Below are 24,369 nucleotides of genomic sequence, written 5' to 3'. Positions count from 1 at the left end.
TATTGATAATTATCAGTAATTAACAATTCTCATGATTTGACCCCGCCGGGAATCGAACCCGGGTCTCCCGCGTGCAAGGCGAGCGCAGTGACCACTACGCCATGGGAGCTGATCAATTTTTTTTTATTTGACACAAAGATAATAAAATATAAAAAAATACAGCGAAATTATTTTTTAATTTTGACAAGTAGTTTTCGATTTTTTGAGCCCTTGTAATGGAAAACATTAATGAAATATTCATCTTCACAAGTTGATTGAACTCCTTTGATTAATAAAAAAATCAAGAGATACGAAAATGGTAATTCATGCCAAGAACAAACCAAATTCAGAATTTAGTGTCATTAGAGTGGGCTGTATTGAATCTATAATTTCTTGATCTTTTCGAAGAGTTAGCCAAGAACAGATTAGGTATACCTAAGTTCACAAAGACTTTATTGGTATTGATCAAGTCTAATTATATTGATAATTATCAGTAATTGAAGAACGTTTTGTTTGATGGAGTTTTAACGTTACCGTATAACTTGTTAAGGCTTTTAATGACGAACTCCCCATTTGGCGACAGCGACAGGTTACCCGTTTCCTAACATTAACCTCACCTAGCCTGCGTGGGGCCGAGAAAAGTCAGCAGCACCCAACTGCCAAAATACTCACCCATCCGGACACCAACCACGTGCAACGTAGTTAACTTCAGTGATTCATCAGAAACTGGTGCATTCAAAGCACTATTGCCGCTGGATAGAATTTGAAAATTAATTTTCAAAAGTGCTCAGGAATTTGGACATGTTAATCCGAAATAGTCAAGCCCACGGACCGGTTATTAATTGATATCTTCGTTCATATGAATGATAATGCCTGACCACAAGTAGTCGAAAGACTACTTGATCTAGCTCTACCATCAGTAGAGAAATAAACCAGAGTTCACTAGAGATTAAGTAAAGAAATAATCCCAGAGAATCCTGAGTCATGAAATATGATTGAGACTCCATTAGAAGATCTTGGGTTCGGTGCAACCAATGGAAGCTCAGGTGTATTTTGACACATTGGGATAAACATCTTAATAGAATCATTTATCAAATTCAATTTTATTGATTTATTGTTGAGCATGGGCATTGAGCATCCTATGATTGACACGCGTACAAATTAATCACTCAAGAACAAGTGCATTAGATCAACGAATGTCTTCATGCTGAGTCGGACATTGATTGAAAAAGGTTGTTTTAGAATGTTTCAGCTATGAGCAGTAGGAGCTAGTATAATAAGGACCGGGACTACAATCGCATGTTTGGTAACCTCTGACCATGCTTGAAGAGTGTCCGAAAACTGAGAATACTTAGAGATTATTTATTTGAAGACTACGTAACTTTGTGAATGTTCATTCTAACTATTGGATTGCATGCCGATTGAAGGTCAAAAATGGTAAATCGAGAATCCCATTACCTACATTAACCTGCACACCTGCACTTAACCACTCTGCCACTTCGCCGGGAGTTGAACCCAGGAGTCCTTGCTCCTGAAGAAACTGAATGCCCTTGTTCGGCTTCTGGTTAAACCTGTGAACACACACGAATCATGTCATTCCCGGTTTTGGTGATGAGAACTAGCCCCTACGATATGTGATTAGACCCCCCTAGACTACCTTCTGTGAGTTTATCTAAAGTTACAGGTTTACACCAACAAACCGACTAGCACTGAAGCATTAAAAGGTGAAACATCAACGAGATCCAGCCTGAGGTTCTCAAATTTGTCATCGAAAAATTACTCAAAAGAGTGCACAGTCGTATATCAAAGTCGAGGTCATTTGCCTGATGTATTGTTCCATACATAATTTCAGAATGTTTACTTCTCAAATTATGTAAGAATGCATGAAATCAAATCTTGTGTTCTTATTGGGACACCCTTTCTTCTTTCTTCGCCTTCTCCCGTGTTCAGACGGGGTCAGCGTTTTTCGTCAGCCTCTCAATCAGCCCTAACTAGGGTGATCGCTTTGGGCTGACATTTGGTTTTGACTACAAATTTTACGAGTGGATGCCCTTCGCACCCAACCTTGCTATTTCTTTAGCAAGGGAAATTCAGGCTGGTCTATCCCCTGATTAAAGTCCCCCAACCAGACATGGTACACCCTTTATAAATTTAAATGCCTTGTACTCACGTCTGTATTCCAGTCTCCCACACTTCCTTCTGATGTTTGAGCACCTGGAGCTGATGAGGTGTATCCGGAGACTCCCGATTACCTCCGGACTCACCCGAAGCCAAACTCGTGGCCGATCCACCGAACGACCGAATGGTCGGGTCACGCGGACTCACCAGGTGAGAGTCCGGGTTCGATTCCGGCTCTCGCACGTTTCTTTCCGCTCCTAAGGGAGAGAATAAGGGCTATTTCACATCTAGACTACAACTTGTAGTATACGGCAGTTTTCATGTTGATGGCTACATAGTCTTATGGGCCTGTTCACACTTGAACTTTAAGTCTATGTAGCCATCAACATGAAAACTGCCGTATACTACAAGTTGTAGTCTAGATGTGAAATCCGCCTAAGAGAAATAGAATGAGATTGAGAGAAAGTGTACATGAATAAATCTTACGTATTCTTGGAATAAATCTTGCGTTTTCTACGTATAAATCTTTCGTATTCTGGGCTTTCATCTTCAAGCAACGAGTGTCCATGATAAAGTAAGTCTAATTAATTGAGAGAAAGACATTTTTTTTTTTTTTTTCTAAAAAAAAGGCCAAATGAGATTGAGCAGCCTAAGGAAGAGGATCCCAACTATGCCATGGGAAAATGGTGCCAAGAGCCAATGGACTCATAAACTAGAGCCCTATTCTAGAGCAGAGCAGCCTAAGGAAGAGGATCCCAACTATGCCATGGGAAAATGGTGCCAAGAGCCAATGGACTCATAAACTAGAGCCCTATTCTAGAGTGCACCCCGAACTCCAAGCACAGAGCCGAAAAAACCTCGGCCCCGCCGGACCTCCTGCGTGCAAGCCTAGTGTGATACCCACTCGGCCACGGAGGTTGCTTCAGTAACTCACCCAAGTACAGGTTGGTCTGCAGGTTCGGATTCACATACAAGTCCTTACTCCACTCCACCATACACTTCAGTACCGACACCAAACATTCTAGCCCGCACGTGCGCATACACTTCTCCTGTTCCGGCGTGGCGCCCAACTCGAGCGCCTGCCGCCCCTGCGCAATTTTTGACAGATCCTTGACTAGGCGCTCGAACAGATTGGCCGCGGAAAGGTCGCAATCGTAATTGACGTACATGTCGACAACGGATTGCGCGTCGGCGCAAAACCGAATGAGCGCCTGGATGACGATCCACTTGTGTTGGAATGAAGAGGTCGAGGTCTCCAGGATGTTGAGGAAGATTTCCTTGAAGAACACCTGAGGAAATAGTTGAAATAAATAAATGATTCAAATATTCATTATTGTAAGTTGTGACGTCACGAGGTCTCTAAACTCTAAGGTGCCTGGATGACGATCCACTTGTGTTGGAATGAAGAGGTCGAGGTCTCCAGGATGTTGAGGAAGATTTCCTTGAAGAACACCTGAGGAAACAGTTGAAATAAATAAATGATTCAAATATTCATTATTGTAAGTTGTGACGTCACGAGGTCTCTAAACTCTAAGGTTTGAGGAAGATCTCCTTGAAAGTAGAGGGAGAGTACAGAATAAAATTAGAATGAAATAAAAGAAAATAATTTGATTAGAGAAGGTCCCAAGTTCAATTCCTAAAATCGACAAATGCTGAACTCCGTACACAAAAAGTCCACTTTGAGTCCTAGGTGTAGGGGCAAACAGCCCTAAAAAATGGGTTAAGTAAGCTTATAAGAATCTCTAGTCTCTAGAGTAAAAAAAAAAAATCACTTGTCCTTCGATTGCAACTATTTCAACGGGTTGAATTTTTGGTCTCTTGTGATCTGGCACCTAAATAGGAAGTCACAAAAAGTCCACTTTGAGTCCTAGGTGTAGGGGCAAACAGCCCTAAAAAATGGGTTAAGTAAGCTTATAAGAATCTCTAGTCTCTAGATTCAAAAAAGGAAGAAGGAAAAATCACTTGTCTTTCGATTGCAACTATTTCAACGGGTTGAATTTTTGGTCTCTTGTGATCTGGCACCTAAATAGGAAGTATTGTGTCTCTTGTAACCACGGGTCGATTACCTTACGAGTAAAACTTGGCACACTTTTGTAAAATAAAATATAAATAAAAGGGTGTATTTTTTATCTTATTCTCACTTTTTTCCTTATTCTTCAAACACTCACCTCAATCTGTATTTTCAAATGGGCCTTAAACTTGTCCAGCAGAGCGAGGAAAATACTCAGCGACAACTCAAACACTTCTGGCACTGGGCTGACACCATTCTTACTCAACGCTACACATAAATATTGCTTGATAGCAGCTATGAACATGGAGTTGGAACGAAACACTGGGCCTGCACTCTGTAGTATGGAGAGAAGCAGATGCAGGGATAATATCTTGGATCGGAGCTCACATGATCTGTGAATGAAGGAAATAGTAGATAAATAACACATAGATATTGCTAGATAGCTGCTATGAACATGGAGTTGGAACGAAACAATGGGCCTGCACTCTGTAGTATGGAGAGAAGCAGATGCAGGGATAATATCTTGGATCGGAGCTCACATGACCTGTGAATGAAGGAAACAGACAAAATAAACAACACTGAGAATTAAGAAAATAGAATATAGGTATCCTGCCAGAATGAGACTGAAAAGACCCTTTACTCCCGGAGTCTAAACAAGGTCATTCTTAGCCTTATAAACAAGCTATTTAGTTTCTTACTTAGGGTCTGGGGTTTCCTGTGTCAATGGTTTCATAGAAAGGCGACACATGGATCGGAACACAATGAACGCGTCCTTCTGAAGTATATGACTGAACTGAGCCACCGAATTGGTCTCTATGCTTTCCTGAAAACAGAGAGAAAATCTAACTGTATTCTAATCTATATGACTGAACTGAGCCACCGAATTGGTCTCTATGCTTTCCTGAAAACAGAGAGAAAATCTAACTGTATTCTAATCTATGAACGCGTCCTTCTGAAGTATATGACTGAACTGAGCCACCGAATTGGTCTCTATGCTTTCCTGAAAACAGAGAGAAAATCTAACTGAATTCTTATCTTTTTTTTTAAGATTGTACCTTGGAACCGCTTTCACATTACTTCAAAGCACATTCTTTTACATCCCTGCCTATCCAAGAACGGAAAATTTCAGTCAGAAAATTTCCGCCCTGGCCGGGATTTGAACCCAGCACCTCCAGGTTGAGAGTCAGTGCTCTTGACCAGTCAGCCAGAGAGGTGGGCAAATCTAATCTAATTGGCCATCCAAAGGCAATTGCCAGCCTAGTTAACTTGGTTGGTAGCGTGTCTGCCTTGTAAGCACTAGGCCGCGGGTTCGATTCCCGCCCGGGGCGAATTTTATCTTGAAGGGATAAGGTTCGTAGCCCGGAACGGCTGGCTTTCTCCTTCATTCTCTCTTCGCTACAGAACGTAAAGACCTTAGCAGTTACAGTTCCCTCTATCAAACTTCTTTAAAAATAACAATAATAATAATAACAAAACCTTCCACTGGCGTGCCTCGTGGTAAATCCAGCCCTGCCTTCCAAGCTAACTTGGCTCTATTCTATTTATGTACCTGAGAATTTACTCGGCCCAGGGAAGAATTGTGTGTACTGTGTGTCTCAAGTATTTCTGACATATTCTCAACAGTAGGTGTTTCCGAGGTCACCGAAGGGGCCGAAGTGCTGACACTCATACACCCTGTATATTCGGCCCCGGGCGAGGTCAACCCCAAGTCGACTGAGGAGCGAGGAGTCGTGGGTTCGAGGTGCTCCGTGTCAGGCGTGATGGTTTGGTCGGAAAGGGTGGTGTTTGGTGTGTTCTGGTGGGGGATACTGCCGTTTGGAGTTGGGTCTGGAGTTGATTGGTTTTCTTCACATTCTGGAATAAGAAAATGAAGTTGAGGTTGTTGTTTTAGCTGTGGCTTTAGCTTTCACCGAATGGCAATAGCAGAAAAAAGAAGTGAAGTTAAAGTTGGCCAGCCTAGTTAGATTGGTGGGTAGACTTTTCCTTGTAAGCCGCGGGTTCGATTCCCGCACCGCGCAGGGGCGGATTTTAACCTGAACGGATAATGTTCGTTCTCGGAAAGGCTGGATATATCCTATCCTGTCTTCCCTCTCTCTTCGATTTCGGGACGCTAAGACCTTAGCAATTACAAATAAAAGATCCTAAAAAATCACTGGATATATCCTATCCTGTCTTCCCTCTCTCTTCGATTTCGGGACGCTAAGACCTTAGCAATTACAAATAAAAGATCCTAAAAAATCGAACCAGGTAAAAATAAAATCTTACTTTCAACAGCTGTTGATATCACCGAATCCACGAGCTCTCTCGCAACTTCCTCACTACTAATCTCTCCCGATTCTCTTCTCTCATTGGCTAATTCAGTAGGCGTGTCTTGAGACAGCCCCTCTCGTTCATTGGTTGAAACACTAGAGGGCGTGTCTTGAGACCTCTCTGCTTCCTCATTGGTCAACTGAGAAGGCGTGTGCTTGTCTTGGTTTTTATTGGTTGAGGGCGGGTCTTCCTGTGCTTGATTGGTGTTAGGGGGCGTGTCTTGAGATAAGCCTGCTTCCTCATTGGTGAGACCGTTAGGGGGTGGGTCTTCTCGTGCTTCCTGATTGGTGGATACATTAGGGGGCGTGTCTTGGGGAGGGGGCGGTATCACAGAGTCTGACTTGGTGTTGGTGTGGGCGATGTTTTGTTTGTTTCGAACGTCTTCTTCATAGGCCTGGAAGGAGGAGCATCACTTGTGAGAAATATTTAAAAGTAATAATAATAAAAAAATATGTAAATAAATTAAAATAGAAGGGACAACCAGATCCCAGTGAAGCAGTGAAGTTAAGCAACCTTGTGCATGGTTGGTATCATAATGGGTGACAATCATATGCTACAGGGTTTTCCCGGTTTCTTATCCCAACAAAAGCTAGGTACCAACCTCAGTGGTACAGTGGTTAGAGCGGTGGACTTTGAATCTGGAGGTTGGTGATTCGAGTCCAAGGGGTAGGTACAAGGGGTGAAACCGTAGACTTGGGGCTCAAGGTTACATTTACTTCAGGGGAAAAATATTCCTGAAACCCCAGTCCCCCAAATTTTTTTTTTTTTTTCCCCGCCAATAAACCAGGCAAACAGGTAACAATTTTTTTTTCTGTGGGGCTTTGATAAAGGGAACTGTAGTAACGGAAGTCATAACATCCCAAAATTGAAAAGAGGAGGAACCTTATTTTGTTTAGGACAAAGTTTGCCCAGATGGGGCAGGTAGATAGTAGATACATAAGTCACATTTTCCTTTCAGATTCCAAGACGATTTAGTCTCTTCTGAAGCTCAACTTCCCTCTTTAAGTTCACCCCAGGCGGACATTGAACCCATGATTTACCACTTAAAAATTGTACAAATTAGAATTTTAATTTTGAAGATGTGTTCAGTTTTACTTGTCCATACAAGGTAGGTTTTGAGTCAGCTGTGTGTGATACATTCCTAGATTTCCTAGGGTTTATCATGTTTATGATTGATTATTCATACCTTGATGATTTGCAGCTGCACATTTTCATCAGTGTACTCTCCAGTGAAGCACTTGCAAATGGTTTCCACAATTCTGTCAATGAGCAGTTTGTCCTCATGTTTTGGATCCACAACATTACCCGTCAAGTGTCCATACGCTATCAGTTTCTGCAGAAAAGAGAAAGGATGTTGTTGTTAGCTGAGCAGGAATTAAAACAAAGGAAGTGATTAACTGAGTGTCCATACGCTATCAGTTTCTGCAGAAAAGAGAAAGGATGTTGTTGTTAGCTGAGCAGGAATTAAAACAAAGGAAGTGATTAACTCTGATAAAATCACTTGCAGGTTAACTATTCTAAATCTCATCTACTTGTACTCCTCTTCTTCTTCTTCTTCTTCTTCTTCTTCTTCTTCTTCCTCCTAGCCTTTTCCTACTTAATTAGGGTCAGCATTTCATGTCAGTCCCTTCCAGACAGCCCCATTGTGTACCTCATGCCCTGTTATATTTTTCTCGCCCTTGTACTATGAGAGGTTAAATCAAAAAGATCAGAGATCAAAGTGCTACAATCACAGTGCAGTGTGATAGGGAATGAGAATTCAACTAGAAATAGTACTAGGAATCCAACTAGCAGTAGAGCCAGGAATTCAGCTAACATCACTTCTAGGAACTCATCACTCTACATTGCATCAAGTCTCATAGGTATCATCATTTCTTTTTGATTCCCCCTTTTTTCATAAAAAAAAAAATGGTAAGTAGTTCTTATGTGTATTACTGCTTAAATAGTGTGAAAGAGTCCTTTTACCACATCAGTAGGCTACTTTTATTATTTTCAAACCAGGAATTCAGCTAACATCACTTCTAGGAACTCATCACTCTACATTGCATCAAGTCTCATAGGTATCATCATTTCTTTTTGATTCCCTTTTTTATATAAAAAAAAATGGTAAGTAGTTCCTATGTGTATTACTGCTTAAATAGTGTGAAAGAGTCCTCTTACCACATCAGTAGGCTACTTTTATTATTTTCAAACAATGTTGATAAAAAAAAAAAAAAATTCATGCCTTGGCTGGGATTGAACCTCCTGACTGAATCTTTTTATTTATTTGTGCTTTCTCCTATAGAGCTCTTCCACCTAACCACTGGTTATTGACAATAACATTCTGTTGTTGAGCTTTGTTCATGGAACAAGGCCATAAATCTAACACGCTTCACCTGTCTCACCTGAATACAATCTAGAGAGGTGACTATTATCTTGGCACTCTTGCTTTTGCAGGCCAGCTCAAAAGGTTCAAAGTATTTTTCCGCTGCAATATTTGTGCTAAGCTCAGCATTGTCCTTTGGTAGTGGCAGTGCATAAGATGTCTCTTCATTTTTCTCATCATCTTTGAGCTCTTTCTTGATTTCCCCTGTAAGGAAAAGATTTATTCTGCATAAGATGTCTCTTCATTTTTCTCATCATCTTTGAGCTCTTTCTTGATTTCCCCTGTAAGGAAAAGATTTATTCAATAAAAATAAAAATAATAACACAGTTCTGCCAATATGCTAATTTTTAAATGATTTAAAAATGAGGAAATTTGTGTACCTGAACACAGTTCTGCCAATATGCTAATTTTTAAATGATTTAAAAATGAGGAAATTTGTGTACCTGTTCCATTTTTTATTTTATTTTTACTGATGTTAATTAGGTAGTAGAAACTAGAGAAACATTGGCAAAATCAAGTTCTTACAGATGATATCACATGCAACACAGTTCTGCCAATATGCTAATTTTTAAATGATTTAAAAATGAGGAAATTTGTGTACCTGTTCCATTTTTTATTTTATTTTTACTAATGTTAATTAGGTAGTAGAAACTAGAGAAACATTGGCAAAATCAAGTTCTTACAGATGATATCACATGGCACAATCCCATATTTTCTCGTAAAGTTATGTTACATCAGAACTGGGTTTTTTCCTGTAAAAATTCTTGTCAACATATTTCAACACATGAAATCTTAGATAGAATATGAAAACAATCACTGAGGGGAAAATAGGTAATTTGTAATTAATATGATGATTCATTAAAATTTGTAAAAGGATACAAAGACTCTTGGTAACCCTAACTATAAGTTAATCATTAGGTGTAACATTAATCAACAGAAAAGTGTACATAGGTATATTATTACTGGATGAATAACAAAACTCCCAGCTGCAGTTACTTAAAGCAAAATCTGATTAATTTATCAGGTAGGTAGGTAGGTTTCTGATTTTTACAGCAAAAACAAACAGTTTAAACCCACACTTGAGGGACTTTGGTAGCAAACCTTATGCTACTATAGTACCAATGTTGACAGCAATTTTATTGATATCCTGAGGTGTTTCAAGTACCTATTTGATCAATTGATTTGAATAACTTGGGAGTGTTTTGCATATGGCAAAATACACCTCGAGATTGTCTCATTTTGAGGTTTGTCTTTACAGCAAAAACAAACAGTTTAAACCCACACTTGAGGGACTTTGGTAGCAAACCTTATGCTACTATAGTACCAATGTTGACAGCAATTGATATCCTGAGGTGTTTCAAGTACCTATTTGATCAATTGATTTGAATAACTTGGGAGTGTTTTGTATATGGCAAAATACACCTCGAGATTGTCTCATTTTGAGGTTTGTCTTGGTGGACACTTACCGAGGGCACTTTCGCAAGCTTTCTTCAACTCCGCATTGTCTTTCCTTCGCACATCCTTATCTTTGAGGATCTTCTCCAGAGCTCTAATGATAAACATCTCCTTGGTTTTGGTATTTTGCTTCATGTTTTTCGAGATGTTATCACCAAGTTATCAAACCAGAACGTATGCAGTTGGAAGAACATTGATGAAACAATCTGACTCAGAGCAATTGGCTGTACGAGTGAAAAAACGTGCTGGAAAGATTATTCTACACTTTTTAAACTGACATTGTTATCAAACCAGAACGTATGCAGTTGGAAGAACATTGATGAAACAATCTGACTCAGAGCAATTGGCTGTACGAGTGAAAAAACGTGCAGGAAAGATTATTCTACACTTTTTAAACTGACATCAAGCTAGAAAACGAATGAAATCCTTCATTTTTTCACAAATTTAATTATTAATTCCTTAATTTAATTTTGCAGATTTTTTTTTTAATGACGAACGAGAGAGAACGACACGAAAATAAAATTAATGTTTGTTTTGATTTTTTTTTCTGCATTTAGAATTTTTTAACAAGTCCCGTTTACACGTATGCCTCAAGATGGGATGTCGCCTGCGCTTAACCTCCTTGGAATCTTGGAAAGAGCTCGGAAAATCCTGGAAACTAAAATTTTTTTTTTTTTTTTGAATGACGAACACGAACGACACGAAAAATGTTTGTTTTGATTTTTTTTTTCTGCATTTAAGAATTTTTTAACAAGTCCCGTTTACACGTATGCCTCAAGATGGGATGTCGCCTGCGCTTAACCTCCTTGAAATCTTGAAAAGAGCTCGGAAAATCCTGGAAACTAAAAAATAATTATTGTAAGTACCTACTTACTCGTCTTTCGATTGCAAATAATATTTCAACAGAGGTTATTTTCTGGTGTTCTCGTGTTTACACGTATGCCTCAAGATGGGATGTCGCCTGCGCTTAACCTCCTTGGAATCTTGGAAAGAGCTCGGAAAATCCTGGAAACTAAAAAATAATTATTGTAAGTACTTACTCGTCTTTCGATTGCAAATAATATTTCAACAGAGGTTATTTTCTGGTGTTCTCGTGTGTTGACACTGTTGACCCAGCACCTAAAGCGGAAGTATTGTGACTCTTCTCGAACATCTGATGAGAGGCATGATAGTTATCCATTCCATACTACGGGCTGGGCTGGGCATGCTACTACACAGACCATACGAGTCTAATGTAGTGTTTCATTGCTACGAAATAAAAACGGCGAAACATGTATGGGTGCACTCAATTAAAAAATTAAAGTAAAAAAAGTTGTATTCATGGTGCTATAGCCGATAACTCGAAATAAAAACGGCGAAACATGTATGGGTGCACTCAATTAAAAAATTAAAGTAAAAAAAGTTGTATTCATGGTGCTATAGCCGATAAGTATGAGTGGGTACCTATAAAAAAATAAGGCCCTTGAGGTTTTGGACTGTTTTCTATTGTGGGGCCGTATTTAGGCAGGGGGACAGGGCCTTCTGCAGCTCCATTTTTCTACTTTACTGTACGTCAGACTCCGAAAAATTGAGGCAGAGGGGGCCCGGCCACCCCCCTTCCCTACCTTCGAGCTTCATTTTTCTCCTGGAACTACTGTAGTCCAGACTACGAAAATTTGGAGCATCCAGCCCTTCATTATAGTGTTTGGACCCTCCCCCCCTCGGCAAAGTCCTGGATACGGCCCTGTTCCGGGGTGGCCGTAATGTTGCCCCGCTCCTCAAAGAAAGTCCACAGTAGAGCCAGCCACCGTCTAGTGCAAATCACGAATAAACGTTGCTTAACTTTAGCGATCCATTTTGGGTTTGTGCCAGGCACTATTCCGTGTGAACTACGGATAAAGTTGCTCATTTTCAGTGATCCGTCAAGAACAGGTGTATTCACATTTCACGGTGTTATTGCTGCTGGCTATGAGAGTTAACTATTCCGGGGTGGCCGTAATGTTGCCCCACTCCTCAAAGAACGTCCAAGGTTGCGCCAACCAAAAGCCAGTGGGAACCACGGACACATTCTTAGGCGGCTCCCACGTGTCGAAGTTGTGATAGGCGACGTGCTTGTCCTTGTAGTCTCGAATGGACTTGGGCTGATAGCCGCAATGGACGCAGAACAGGGAGCGTTTCAACCACAGCCGACACTGTTCGTGCGAGGGGAAATGCAGCGTGCCGTTCACTCGGAGACTGTTGATGACATCTGTGGAAAAGAATAGAGTATAATTACCTTGTTTATCCTCTCGAATGAGACTAAAAAGTCCCTGGAAGAGAAGGAAACGTGTAAAGCTTTGTCCAAACGTAAGCCGTATTTTATTAAGTTTAGTGACTTTTTTTCGAGTCATCATACGAAATTTCTCTTTTGACTAGTTTGAACTGGCAGCGGGTGTGGTGACGCCATTACGTCCAAACTAGTCCAAAGAGAAATTTTGTATGATGATTTGAAAAGCCACATAGTAAAATGTATTAGTCGACGCCGATATTCTAAAATACACTCATAGCCCTGAATGGGGTCAACGAACTACGCCGGGTGTGATAAGGGCTTAAGCCTAGGTACTGATCCGTCATCCGCGCGAAAAGTGTTCTACAAGTCGACGCCGTCGATCGATGTATCTATGGTCAATCACGAGGTGAAGAGGTGAATCTACATATAATTATGTTGTTGAGGCAGTGTACGGTTTCGATACAGACGGCGTCGCCTACGTGTGGACACAGCTTGAGGTTTGGTACACACGCCATACCAGAACGTGCCTCATGTCTCTCGAACTAGAAGAGATCGTTGCGGGTGTACGCTATCAAGTAGACCTGACAGGTACACCTGATCAGGTCCGCCTGTCAGGTCTACCAGATAGTGTGTATGTGCTCATCAGGTATCAGGTAGACCTGACTGTCGGACATTTTCAGCCGTACCTGACAGCTCTACCTGATAGCGAGTGGCTGGCCTTAGCCTAAGAGTGGGCTTTTTGTGTACTTTCAACCCTCACACGAGTCCCAATCCCAATGTGACAAAACCTTGTGCACATCACTGGCAAGTCTCACCTTTTACATTACCTACATTAAAATGGGGGTCTTTCCTGACTAAATTCCTTCGTGCAGAGTCCAGTATGTAGGACTAATGCACCCTACAGATCTCACCTTTGGATGGCATAAAGAATGGCGTCGTGAAGGAATTGTAATGTTCCTTGTTCTTCAGCCCCCTCCCTCGTAGATCCTCACTGACGACATGCAAGTGAAGACGGTCAAAGAACGGTTCGGCGTGATAACCCACTCTGTGTCGTGAAGGAATTGTAATGTTCCTTGTTCTTCAGCCCCCTCCCTCGTAGATCCTCACTGACGACATGCAAGTGAAGACGGTCAAAGAAGGGTTCGGCGTGATAACCCACTCTGTAGAGGAAAGAGAAAAGACGGTGAGTGGTGCTGTGTGGGGTCACTATTACAAGATCATTAGTAGTTTCGTGAACTGTAGACCTCACTCAGACTCTTACCTTTAGCCACAGGCCGCTCAAATTTTACAGACAGCTTTCATAATTAATGATGATCAAAAGTGTATCGTGGGCCGGACCTCGAGAAATGTGCGGTCCGGCTGCGCCTGTACTAAACCGTGAGAAAGAGAGGGAAAACGAGCTTCAGAAGAGGGGGAAATTCGAAAGGAAAATTCATCTAAACTGCGGGTTAGACTGCGGGGATTAAGGGACTTTTCAGTCCTATCCCAGCAAGGTAAGGTATATTCTATTCTAAACTAGTGCACTCTACTACTTAATTACAGATATCTTCGTCGGGTGCGGAAGCTCCGTGCGACCCAGAGACCTTTATCCTCCATCTCCTGCAGGAGAGGAATGTGGGATCTGTTTAGATGGCGGATCCCTCGGATGTACCGTTTGCTGATGACAATATAGTGGTTGGCACCTGTAAAAAGAGAAATTAACAAAATTCTGACCAGGGCGACACTGTTTGATTGGGTCTCAAAGGAAATGTTGTTAAGGATATAGATCTAGATTCAGTCTCCCATGGTCAGCGGCTTTCTCCAACATTATATAGGACTCGATATTATACCTATAGGTATTCGATCTCATCAGGGCCGTATTAAGGGGGGGGGGAGGTGCCCCCCCTCGAGCTCTATTTTTAGTCCGTCCTTCCTTTATTATTACTAATAATAAAAGGTATAGTGGACGGACTATTGTATTCGCTTCGGTGTCTGTCTGTCTGTCAGTTTGTCCGTCACTCGCTCTGTCTGTCTGTCTGTCCCCATAGAAGGACTTATCCAAACCTGGTCGACCTATATATCAAATTAAAGGTCTTTTTACCACGATAACATTCTGTTGTTGAGCTTTGTTCATGGAACAAGGCCATAAATCTAACACGCTTCACCTGTCTCACCTGAATACAATCTAGAGAGGTAACTATTATCTTGGCACTCTTGCTCTTGCAGGCCAGCTCGATACGAAATTTCTCTTTTGACTAGTTTGAACTGGCAGCGGGTGTGGTGACGCCATTACGTCCAAACTAGTCCAAAGAGAAATTTTGTATGATGATTTGAAAAGCCACATAGTAAAATACTGATACATGGGGTAGGTACAAGGGGTGAAACCGTAGACTTGGGGCTCAAGGTTACATTTACTTACCGCTTGACTTTCCATACGGGAGAAGATGACATTCAACATCTGGGTAAGAGTAGCCCGGGCTGTGGTCTGATTGATTAGATTCTTGCTGGCAATGTTGATATCGTAGCATGTCTTCACAGCAAGGAGAATGGTGGAGCCATGCACTTCCACCTGCTGACTTGTCACCACTGTCAGTAGAGCCTGCCTGAGGTTCTCAAATTTGTCATCGAAAAATTACTCAAAAGAGTGCACAGTCGTATATCAAAGTCGAGGTCATTTGCCTGATGTATTGCTCCATACATAATTTCAGAATGTTTACTTCTCAAACAACAAAAGCTAGGTACCAACCTCAGTGGTACAGTGGTTAGAGCGGTGGACTTTGAATCTGGAGGTTGGTGATTCGAGTCCAAGGGGTAGGTAAGACAGACACCGAAGCGAATACAATAGTCCGTCCCTTATACCTTTTTATTACTATTGTAATAGTAAAGGGAGGACGGACTAAAAATTGGATTAAGGTGCACAGGAGTTTGAAGTAAAGAGAACAAAATGGTAAATTCATAGAATCATAAGAGAAAAGGGAAATGGATTTTCCTCACAAATGAGAAGATAAAAAAATTGTGGAAACTCAACAAACATGACATCTTGATGCTTATCGAGAGTCGCTTCCGGAATTTAAAGGCGCCGCCTTCACTCGAAGAGATACACCAGGAGGGGGAGTGAAATGACAAACACGCGTTCAGTTCGCGTTGGATTGGCGTCACACCCGCGTCGTCACCCAGAGATTATGGCAAGCGGACGATTTAATCTTTATTTGCCGTTTTACCCCTACGTTACGGTCTAGTACTTTGTTTGTTACCTTATCAATCAAATCAATCGTAGGTTGCAGATCGAGGTATGACATATAAATGCGCATAGCGACCGGTGCCAGCATGGTAGGTAAACATTGGATTTTAGGATTATATTGAGATATTGGAAAAAAAAATCCTAAGTACAATGCTGCAGTGAGTACCAAAGTTGTGACATAATAACACAAAGAAACTGCATTTACATTACATTACAATGCACAATGTTGTTAAGAAAGTAGGTAAGAATCAATATGCAAAAAGAAGTTCACGTGTGTGGATTTATGTTAATTTTTCACCAAAACATACATATATAATATTATGTTCCTACATGTGTGAGTTTTTGTAAAATGCTCCCACCTCTTTTCATAAGTTCTTGTAAAGTCCTCCCAACACTTTTCCATGGAAATCCTTTAGAGCTGGTTTTACTCAAAACTTTGAGCTTAACTCCAAACACAAAAAGCCCACTCCGAGGCTGAGGTGTAGGGGCCAACAGCCCTAAAGGATGAGTTAAGCTACTAAGAATCTACGCTGAATCCACTCAAAACTTGAGGTCCTTCAATCCAATAGCTTTGTTACTGCGTTAATTATAAATCTTTTCCCTTTTGCCACAATTATCTCTTGAAAATAATTCGAGGAAAGTTTTAAAAACAAAAGTCTGATAAATATAAGCCATGTTTATGATACCTTTTCATTTCAGAGCCTTGTTTTACAATCTCTGCCCCACATGTCTGTTATTCTTGGATTAAAGGGTTTGTTCCTTATATATTGGAAAAATAACTGCACTAAGTTCTCTTTCAATATTTAACTACAAGTAGGCACCTAGGTACTTACAGATGTTTTCAAAAGAAATAAGTAAATTTCTCCTTATGTTATTGATAACAGGACAGGTAGGTGGACAGGACACCAAGTACGTGGAATCTTCTTGACCATCAGCACAAAATGAGATCCATTTCAAAGTGAAAGATTTTTAGAGGATGAGTGCTGGAGGCGTTGGTTGAACCTGTGGATTGACTCTAATCCCCTAAGAGATAACTATGTAAAGAAAAACAATGGTACTGAGTTTACACAAGAACTTGGTTTATTGAAAAAGCACTAGGTAAAGTAAGCTACAAGTTTACACTGAAATCTTCCGATCAAAGTGAAAGATTTTTAGAGGATGAGTGCTGGAGGCGTTGGTTGAACCTGTGGATTGACTCTAATCCCCTAAGAGAATGATAAGCCCCGGGCCACCCTGTATCTCTTCTATCGGGCCAGGTCTGTTGACAATCTAAACCTCATGACCTATGATGTGTACATTTCAACACTACACACAACACTAAGAGTAAATTAGAGTAATTAGCTAATTAGGCTTAAAAGGTTTGATAGAGGGATCTGTAAACTGTAAAAGCTGAGGTCCTATTGTCTCGAATTCAAAATCGAAGAGAGAAGGAAAGGTTAGGAGAAAGCTAGCTGTTCCGAGAACAAACCTTATCTGTTTAGGATGGAACAGTAACTACTGGGGTCTTATTGTCCAAAGAGAGGAGGACAGGTTAGGAGAGAGCTAGCCGTTCTGAGAACGAACCTTTACCTTTTTGTTGGTGCACTTGTACATATTATAAATACTGTATGTTCTCATTTGTTCATTTCAGAAAAAGACGAGGCTGCTCAGCTCAAGTCTGCCCAGACATCCAAGGCCCTCGGCAAGAAGACATGATAAGCCGCAGGCCACCCTGTATCTCTTCTATCGGGCCATGTCTGTTGACAATCTAAACCTCATGACCTATGATGTGTACATTTCCTTTTTAACACTACACTCAACACTAAGAGCCCGATCTTACCACAGAGGTTTCAGTACTGTCAAATAAAATGTCACCAAGTTATGGCCATTTTTCTGAGCGTCTTAAAAATAGGACACTATGCTTTAATGGGTTAATCCAGAGTTTAAGAAATATTGTCCTGTGTAAATCAAATGGATGACGTCAAAGAAAACCCTTGACACTGTGTTAACTCTCAGTGGTAAGATGGGTCACTCAAATATGAGTGTGCGGTTCTTACCACTCAACATTTCACTCAAATATGATTGTGTGGCTCTCACCACTCAACATTTCACTCAAATATGATTGTGTGGTTCTTACCACTCAACATTTCACTCAAATATGATTGTGTGGCTCTCACCACTCAACATTTCACTCAAATATGATTGTGCGACTCTCGATATTGTAAAAGTTAGGGTAAAAGAACACTCAAATAAGCATCATTCAATAGGATAAGGAAAGTCGTGTGATATTCACACCAGTTTTTCAAGATCCGACTCTTCCTCGTCCAAAACTTAAGCGAAATTTGTCGACACAAATTATTTCGCATACTCAAACATTGTGTCGACACTTCGACAGGTTTAAAACTCGAAGGGTCAGCCAGAGTAGGGCTATAAACCAGCTTCATAGATATATGTATCAATATTTTTCAACTTCAGTAATCTCTTGTAAACTGCTGTATTCATCAGGGTATTGTTGCTAGCTTATATCTAAATGCCTTTGAAAGTTCTTTTAGATGGAAAGACCTGGGACTTTAAAGAGATTATAGGAGAGAGAGAGTGAGAGGGATGAGGGAAGGGAGAGATAAAGAGAGTTAGAAAACAGAGGGGAGGGGAGGGGAAGGAGAGGAAGAAGAAAGGGAGGAGAGAAAAAGAGGAGGGAGAGAGTAGAAAGTAAGAAAGCAGGGTTTATATGCAACCTGGAAAACCTGGAAAAGTCATGGAATCTGAAAATCGGCCAAAAAGTCATGGAATAGTCATGGAAATCGTGAAAATTTAAAGAAAACCTGGAATAGGCATGGAATTTCCTAACTAAGCTGAATGCACCCCAAATTAGGTAGCATCCCAAGTCCTAGAATCCTAGATGTCCCTCTATTTAGATAGCAACCATGCTTAGATATATGTATCAATATTTTTCAACTTCAGTAATCTCTTGTAAACTGCTGTATTCATCAGGGTATTGTTGCTAGCTTATATCTAAACTAGCTGAATTCCGTCGCTTTGCTCCGGAATCCCGCTAGTTCATCCCGAGGCATGGCCAAACTAGTAGAAAAGGAATGGCCGAACTTGTAGAAACTCAAAATGTTGGTCGAGAGCAGAACATTTCTCTTCCGCAGTCTCTGCACTCTGTGTATTTTTTATGGTGGAGATTTTAGCGATCAAAAATTGATCATATATCAGGATCGGTTTAGATTTTTGCAAAATCCTTTCTTATTGCACACCTAGACCACAAAAGGAATATTCCTACCAAATTTCAGCTTTCTAGGTGTTGTGGTTCAGGAGATAGAGCGATCAGTGTGTGAATATGAAATGTGAATGAGTGAATGGATCTTGATTTTATAATATAAGATGCCTTTGAAAGTTCTTTTAGACGGAAAGACCTGGGACTTTAAAGAGAGAAGGTGAGGAGGGAGTAATTATAGGAGAGAGAGAGTGTGTGAGAGGGATGGGGGGAGAGAGGGAGGGAGGGATAAAGAGAGTTAGAAAACAGAGGGGAGGGGAGAGGAAGAAGAAAGGGAAAAGGAGAGAAAAAGAAGAGGGAGAGAGTAGAAAGTAAGAAAGCAGGGTTTATATGCAACCTGGAAAAACTGGAAAACCTGGAAAACTCATGGAATCTGAAAATCGGCCAAAAAGTCATGGAATAGTCATGGAAATCGTGAAAATTTAAAAAAAAAACCTGGAATAGTCATGGAATTGGCCACCCGGTCAAAAATTTAAAATGGTCAAATTAAATATCAAGTTTTTCCGAAAAACGGCCTGCGGCGCATTCCCCCCTCATATTCCTTGCCGTTCTGCATATTACATATTTTATTCAAATAAAGCGATAATCTTGCTGATTTTCAAGTACCTCTGCCCCCTAATTTTCTGTAAAACTAATGGAAATTTTCTGGAATAGTCATGGAATTTCATCCCGGAAAAAGCGTATAAACCCTGGAAAGGAGAGAGGAAAAAAGAGATGGAGAAATGAGACGAGGAAAGACAGAAATGGAACGGTAATCTTGCTGATTTTCAAGTACCTCTGCCCCCTAATTTTCTGTAAAACTAATGGAAATTTTCTGGAATAGTCATGGAATTTCATTCCGGAAAAAGCGTATAAACCCTGGAAAGGAAAAAGGAAAAAAGAGATAGAGAAATGAGACGAGGAAAGACAGAAATGGAGACAGCCTTAGGACAGAGGCAAATATTAAGATGGCCTAATAACAGATGAGAGGAAAAGAGAAAGAAGACAGGGAGATTTTAATATGTTACATTTCGTAGTGCCTATTAAATTTGAAATTAAAAAAAGTTTATTTTTGTTTTCATTAGGAAACTATGTCAGAAAATAAAACATCTTCTTATACTGGGTGATTAATTAATTCAAATAGTTTTTTTTTTTAAAAAAGAGGATTGATAAAAGGATCTGTCCTGTCACAAAATAGAGGTCTTATCGCCCTGAAATGAAAGAGAAAAGGAGGACAGGATAGGAGAAAGCCAGTCGGAGAAAGAACTTTATCTGTTTGGGATAGAGTTTGCCCTGGGCGGGAATCGAACCTGCGACCCAGCGCTTACAGACTTGAAACTATTATTTATTATTATTTTTAAGAGGATTGATAAAAGGATCTGTCACAAAATAGAGTTATTATCGCCCTGAAATGAAAGAGAAAAGGAGGACAGGATAGGAGAAAGCCAGCCGGAGAAAGAACTTTATTTGTTTGGGATAGAGTTTGCCCTGGGCGGGAATCGAACCTGCGACCCAGCGCTTACAGACTTGAAACTATTTTTTTAATAGTTTACCAATAAAAATTAAAACAATTAAAAAAAAAGCAAATAAATCTACCATTATGACATTATACCGGATGTATCTCTACTATTGAGTACAACACCCCCGCCTGATCACCCTGTATACACGGCGAAAATTCATTATGGTCGACTTCTTTCATGTTACAACATATACATACATAGGCGAAACCATGTCCTATTTGTGTTCTAAAACACGACATACATACCGAGTGTATATCTACTATTGAGTACAACACCCCCGCCTGATCACCCTGTATACACGGCGAAAATTCATTATGGTCGACTTCTTTCATGTTACAACATATACATACATAGGCGAAACCATGTCCTATTTGTGTTCTAAAACACGACATACATACCGAGTGTATCTCTACTATTGAGTACAACACCCCCGCCTGATCACCCTGTATACACGGCGAAAATTCATTATGGTCGACTTCTTTCATGTTACTACAACATACACATACATAGGCGAAACCATGTCCTATTTGTGTTCTAAAACACGACATACATACCGAGTGTATCTACAATCCGCCTACGCCTAGTAAGCCTAAAACAGAAAGAAAGCACATTCAGACTAAATTCATTATGGTCGACTTCTTTCATGTTACTACAACATACACATACATAGGCGAAACCATGTCCTATTTGTGTTCTAAAACACGACATTATACCGAGTGTATCTACAATCCGCCTACGCCTAGTAAGCCTAAAACAGAAAGAAAGCACATTCAGACTAATACAGAGAGAATCGATGTATAATCTGCCTTGATGATTGATGGTGATGGAAATATGCAGGTTTGTCCCCAAAATATGACACCATGGTAAAATTAGTGAATAGTATAGTATAGCTCCATGATTAATAGAAAAATAGATATAGGTAGCTTGAAAAGGAGAAATCAAATGTTTTACAGAACTTCAAAATTCAAAATGGTTTATTAAATTATATGCCTACATGTTTCGGTGGGACTCCCTCCATCTTCAGGGCTTCGGATGTTAGATGTTAACCGTTGCACCTTTGACATGTTTGGCAACGTAGCCTACTTTTTTGATGACTCCTTGCTGCCATATCCATCTGGATAACGTATAATACAGACTTACAGAGAGAATCGATGTATAATCTGCCTTGATGATTGATGGTGATGGAAATATGCAGGTTTGTCCCCAAAATATGACACCATGGTAAAATTAGTAAATAGTATAGTATAGCTCTATGATTAATAGAAAAATAGATATAAGTAGGTAGCTTGAAAAGGAGAAACCAAATGTTTTACAGAACTTCAAAATTCAAAATGGTTTATTAAATTATATGCCTACATGTTTCGGAGAGACTCCCTCCATCTTCAGGGCTTCACAAAAACACATTTAAACTAAAGGTCCCCTTTTTTGTTTGTTGGTATTTTTTGCCCTCTCCCTGGGAATGAGAGCCAGAGGATGAAGTAAATTTTTGTCGATGGTGGGATTCGAACCCGGGACCTTCTGCATGGCAAGCAAGCGCGTTACCACTGGACCAACCGTGCCCCCCTAAACAAAAACACATTTAAACTAAAGGTCCCCTTTTTTGTTTGTTGGTATTTTTTGCCCTCTCCTCTCCCTTGGGAATGAGAGCCAGAGGTTAGGTTCCTATGATTTGCCTGTGGGTTTCTCTTCCCATCTTTTTGGCACACCCTGTACTCGCCGTGTTGTTTGAATAAATATTTTTCTATCTTTGTAAAGTAGGTCCCTCTATGTCTCCCTCTCCCTCCCCCATCTTCCCTCTTCCTTCCTCCGTGTTCCCTCTTTCTCCATTCATTTTCCTCTCTCTCTTTCTTCTCCCTCTCTGATCCCTCGCCTCTCTTTCTCTCCCTCTCTTCTCCGCCCTCTCATTTCCTCTATTTTTCTTAAAATTTCTCTCTTACCTCTCTTTCCCTTCTCTGTCCCTCCCTCCCCCTCCCTCCTCCTTTTTCTCTCTTACCTCTCTCCCCCTTCTCTGTCTATCCCCCTCTATTTCGTCTTTCTCCCCCTCCTCTTTTTCCTCCCTCTATCCTCCGTTCTCTCTTACCTCTCTTTCCCTCCTCCTTCTCCTCCCTCCCTCTCTTTCGTTTCTGTCTCTCTCTCTCGCCCTCCGTTCTCTCTTACCTCTCTTTCCCTTCTCCTTCTCCTCCTCTATTTCGTCTTTCCTCCTTCTCCTCCCTCCCTCTCTTTCGTTTCTGTCTCTCTCTCTCGCCCTCCGTTCTCTCTTACCTCTCTTTCCCTTCTCCTTCTCCCCCTCTATTTCGTCTTTCTCCCCCCCCTCCATCTCGCCCTCCGTTTTCTCTCTTAAATCTTTCCCCCTTCTCTGTCTATCCCCCTCTATTTCGTCTTTCTCCCTCTCCTCTTTTTCCTCCCTCTATCCTCCGTTTTCTCTCCAACTTCTCTTTCCCTCCTCCTTCTCCTCCCTCCCTCTCTTTCGTTTCTGTCTCTCTCTCTCTCGCCCTCCGTTCATGGCGGATCCCTCGGATGTACCGTTTGCTGATGACAATATAGTGGTTGGCACCTGTAAAAAGAGAAATTAACAAAATTCTGACCAGGACGACACTGTTTGAAATTTGATTGGGTCTTAAAGGAAATGTTGTTGAGGATATAGATATAGATTCCGTCTCCCATGGTCAGTTGGTCAGCGGCTTTCTCCAACATTAAGACTCGATATTATACCTATAGGTATTCGATCTCATCAGGGCCGTATTAAGGGGGGGGGAGGTGCCCCCCTCGAGCTCTATTTTTCTCCTTTACTGTCCGTCAGACTCTGAAAATTTGGGGTCAAGAGGGCCCGGCCACCTCCCTCCCCTCGAGCTTCATTTTTCCCCTGTACTGTAGGCCAGACTTAATGTCCGTCAGACTCTGAAAATTTGGGGTCAAGAGGGCCCGGCCACCTCCCTCCCCTCGAGCTTCATTTTTCCCCTGTACTGTAGGCCACTCACTTAAATTGTGGTCCCCGGCCTTACTCTTACCTTTGGGATTCCAGTCGTCAATGATGGTCAAATTGTCGTCTTCATACTCGATCAGATTTCTCTCTATCATAGCGACATGCAAGGCCATGAAGTACTTTTCCGGGTTGGGTTGTTTGTACTTGCAGACGGCACATTTGACCAGACAGCAAATCAGGATCCATTGATACTTCATTTGGGATATTTTACCGGTATTGATCACCGTGCCGGTTAACCATCGAATACAGTTTATTAGCTTATTATTTTGTCGCGTTTTATACGTGGTTCAACTTTGGATATCATTGTGAAATAGTCATGGAAATGAATTGGATAGAAGCACTACAATCAGATGCCCTTTTTATAAAGGCAATAAATTCCGAACTAGAAAATCGTAGAAAACTATGGAAGAATCAAGTTATTAACAATACACAATAAAGAATCAATTGTTGATGGTTTGAGATGTCATTTTGTGATAACGAAATCGTTTCCATTTTCAACATCGAAAAAGTTGAAAAATATTTGAACTCCCGCCATGGAATTTTATTTGAAGACATGTAAACGGATCTTCTTTGTTATCAGTTCTATTTGGCTTCACTTTTTAGAAAACAGTTGAAGCCACAGGAAATTCACCTCCACGAAAAAACAAGTTGTCCACCATGACAAAAATTTCGGAAAAATCGACAAGGCATTTTCGGCAAAATGGTTTCTGTCTTTCGTGATAAAATAAGTTTTATGCCCAGAAAAGATTCTAAAAGAAATTTTTAGCAGTCCAATGAGATTATTTTTAAAATTATTTACATTTAAAAATGGAAAAACGAACTCCCTTTAAAATCTCAAGATACCAAGGCAAAACGATTTTGTGTTGGTCACACTGATCCATAAAGTTAAAAAAAAAAAAAAAAAAAAAAATATTTGGGGGTTTAA

The 24,369-nt window shown here is 40.7% G+C and overlaps 2 protein-coding genes across 3 annotated transcripts; both read right to left on the bottom strand.

Moving 5' to 3' along the window:
• Positions 1 to 1,227: 1,227 nt before the first annotated feature.
• On the bottom strand, positions 1,228 to 23,888 carry LOC103515278 (brefeldin A-inhibited guanine nucleotide-exchange protein 1). The gene is made up of 11 exons (XM_026828020.1): positions 23,470 to 23,888; positions 22,954 to 23,015; positions 14,885 to 15,076; positions 6,374 to 6,812; positions 5,658 to 5,962; positions 4,807 to 4,931; positions 4,266 to 4,500; positions 3,032 to 3,386; positions 2,150 to 2,354; positions 1,448 to 1,550; positions 1,228 to 1,320 (listed from the first exon to the last, which is right to left on the bottom strand). The coding sequence occupies exons 1-11, from the start codon at positions 23,639 to 23,641 to the stop codon at positions 1,228 to 1,230; spliced, it is 2,286 nt and encodes a 761-aa protein (XP_026683821.1). The 5' UTR covers positions 23,642 to 23,888.
• On the bottom strand, positions 7,584 to 10,739 carry LOC113469950 (brefeldin A-inhibited guanine nucleotide-exchange protein 2-like). Of its 2 annotated transcripts, XM_026828022.1 has the most exons (4): positions 10,544 to 10,739; positions 10,250 to 10,420; positions 8,803 to 8,987; positions 7,584 to 7,751 (listed from the first exon to the last, which is right to left on the bottom strand). In XM_026828022.1, the coding sequence occupies exons 2-4, from the start codon at positions 10,371 to 10,373 to the stop codon at positions 7,599 to 7,601; spliced, it is 462 nt and encodes a 153-aa protein (XP_026683823.1). In that variant the 5' UTR covers positions 10,374 to 10,420; positions 10,544 to 10,739; the 3' UTR covers positions 7,584 to 7,598. The 2 variants fall into 2 exon arrangements, with proteins under 2 accessions (XP_026683823.1, XP_026683822.1); XM_026828021.1 differs by lacking the exon at positions 10,544 to 10,739 and having other exon boundaries at positions 10,250 to 10,513.
• Positions 23,889 to 24,369: the final 481 nt, after the last annotated feature.

Source organism: Diaphorina citri, unplaced genomic scaffold (genome assembly GCF_000475195.1).
Source record: "Diaphorina citri unplaced genomic scaffold, Diaci psyllid genome assembly version 1.1 scaffold1310, whole genome shotgun sequence".
Taxonomy (NCBI): domain Eukaryota; kingdom Metazoa; phylum Arthropoda; class Insecta; order Hemiptera; family Psyllidae; genus Diaphorina; species Diaphorina citri.
Note: the sequence above shows the minus strand (reverse complement) of the source record. Positions and strands in the feature narration are given on the sequence as shown.

What these genes read in the sequence shown, in the direction of transcription:
- LOC103515278 (XM_026828020.1), bottom strand. Translation starts at nt 23,641, where the DNA reads ATGAAGTATCAATGGATCCTGATTTGCTGTCTGGTCAAATGTGCCGTC. An exon ending in GCAGACCAACCTGTACTTGG is followed by an intron (nt 2,355 to 3,031) that starts GTGAGTTACTGA and finishes TCTCTCCCTTAG; the next exon opens with GAGCGGAAAGAAACGTGCGA. An exon ending in GGTTAAGTGCAGGTGTGCAG is followed by an intron (nt 1,321 to 1,447) that starts GTTAATGTAGGT and finishes AAGTATTCTCAG; the next exon opens with TTTTCGGACACTCTTCAAGC.
- LOC113469950 (XM_026828022.1), bottom strand. Translation starts at nt 10,373, where the DNA reads ATGAAGCAAAATACCAAAACCAAGGAGATGTTTATCATTAGAGCTCTG. An exon ending in AGCTTGCGAAAGTGCCCTCG is followed by an intron (nt 8,988 to 10,249) that starts GTAAGTGTCCAC and finishes TTTTCCTTACAG; the next exon opens with GGGAAATCAAGAAAGAGCTC. An exon ending in CCTCTCTAGATTGTATTCAG is followed by an intron (nt 7,752 to 8,802) that starts GTGAGACAGGTG and finishes TCTTTTCTGCAG; the next exon opens with AAACTGATAGCGTATGGACA.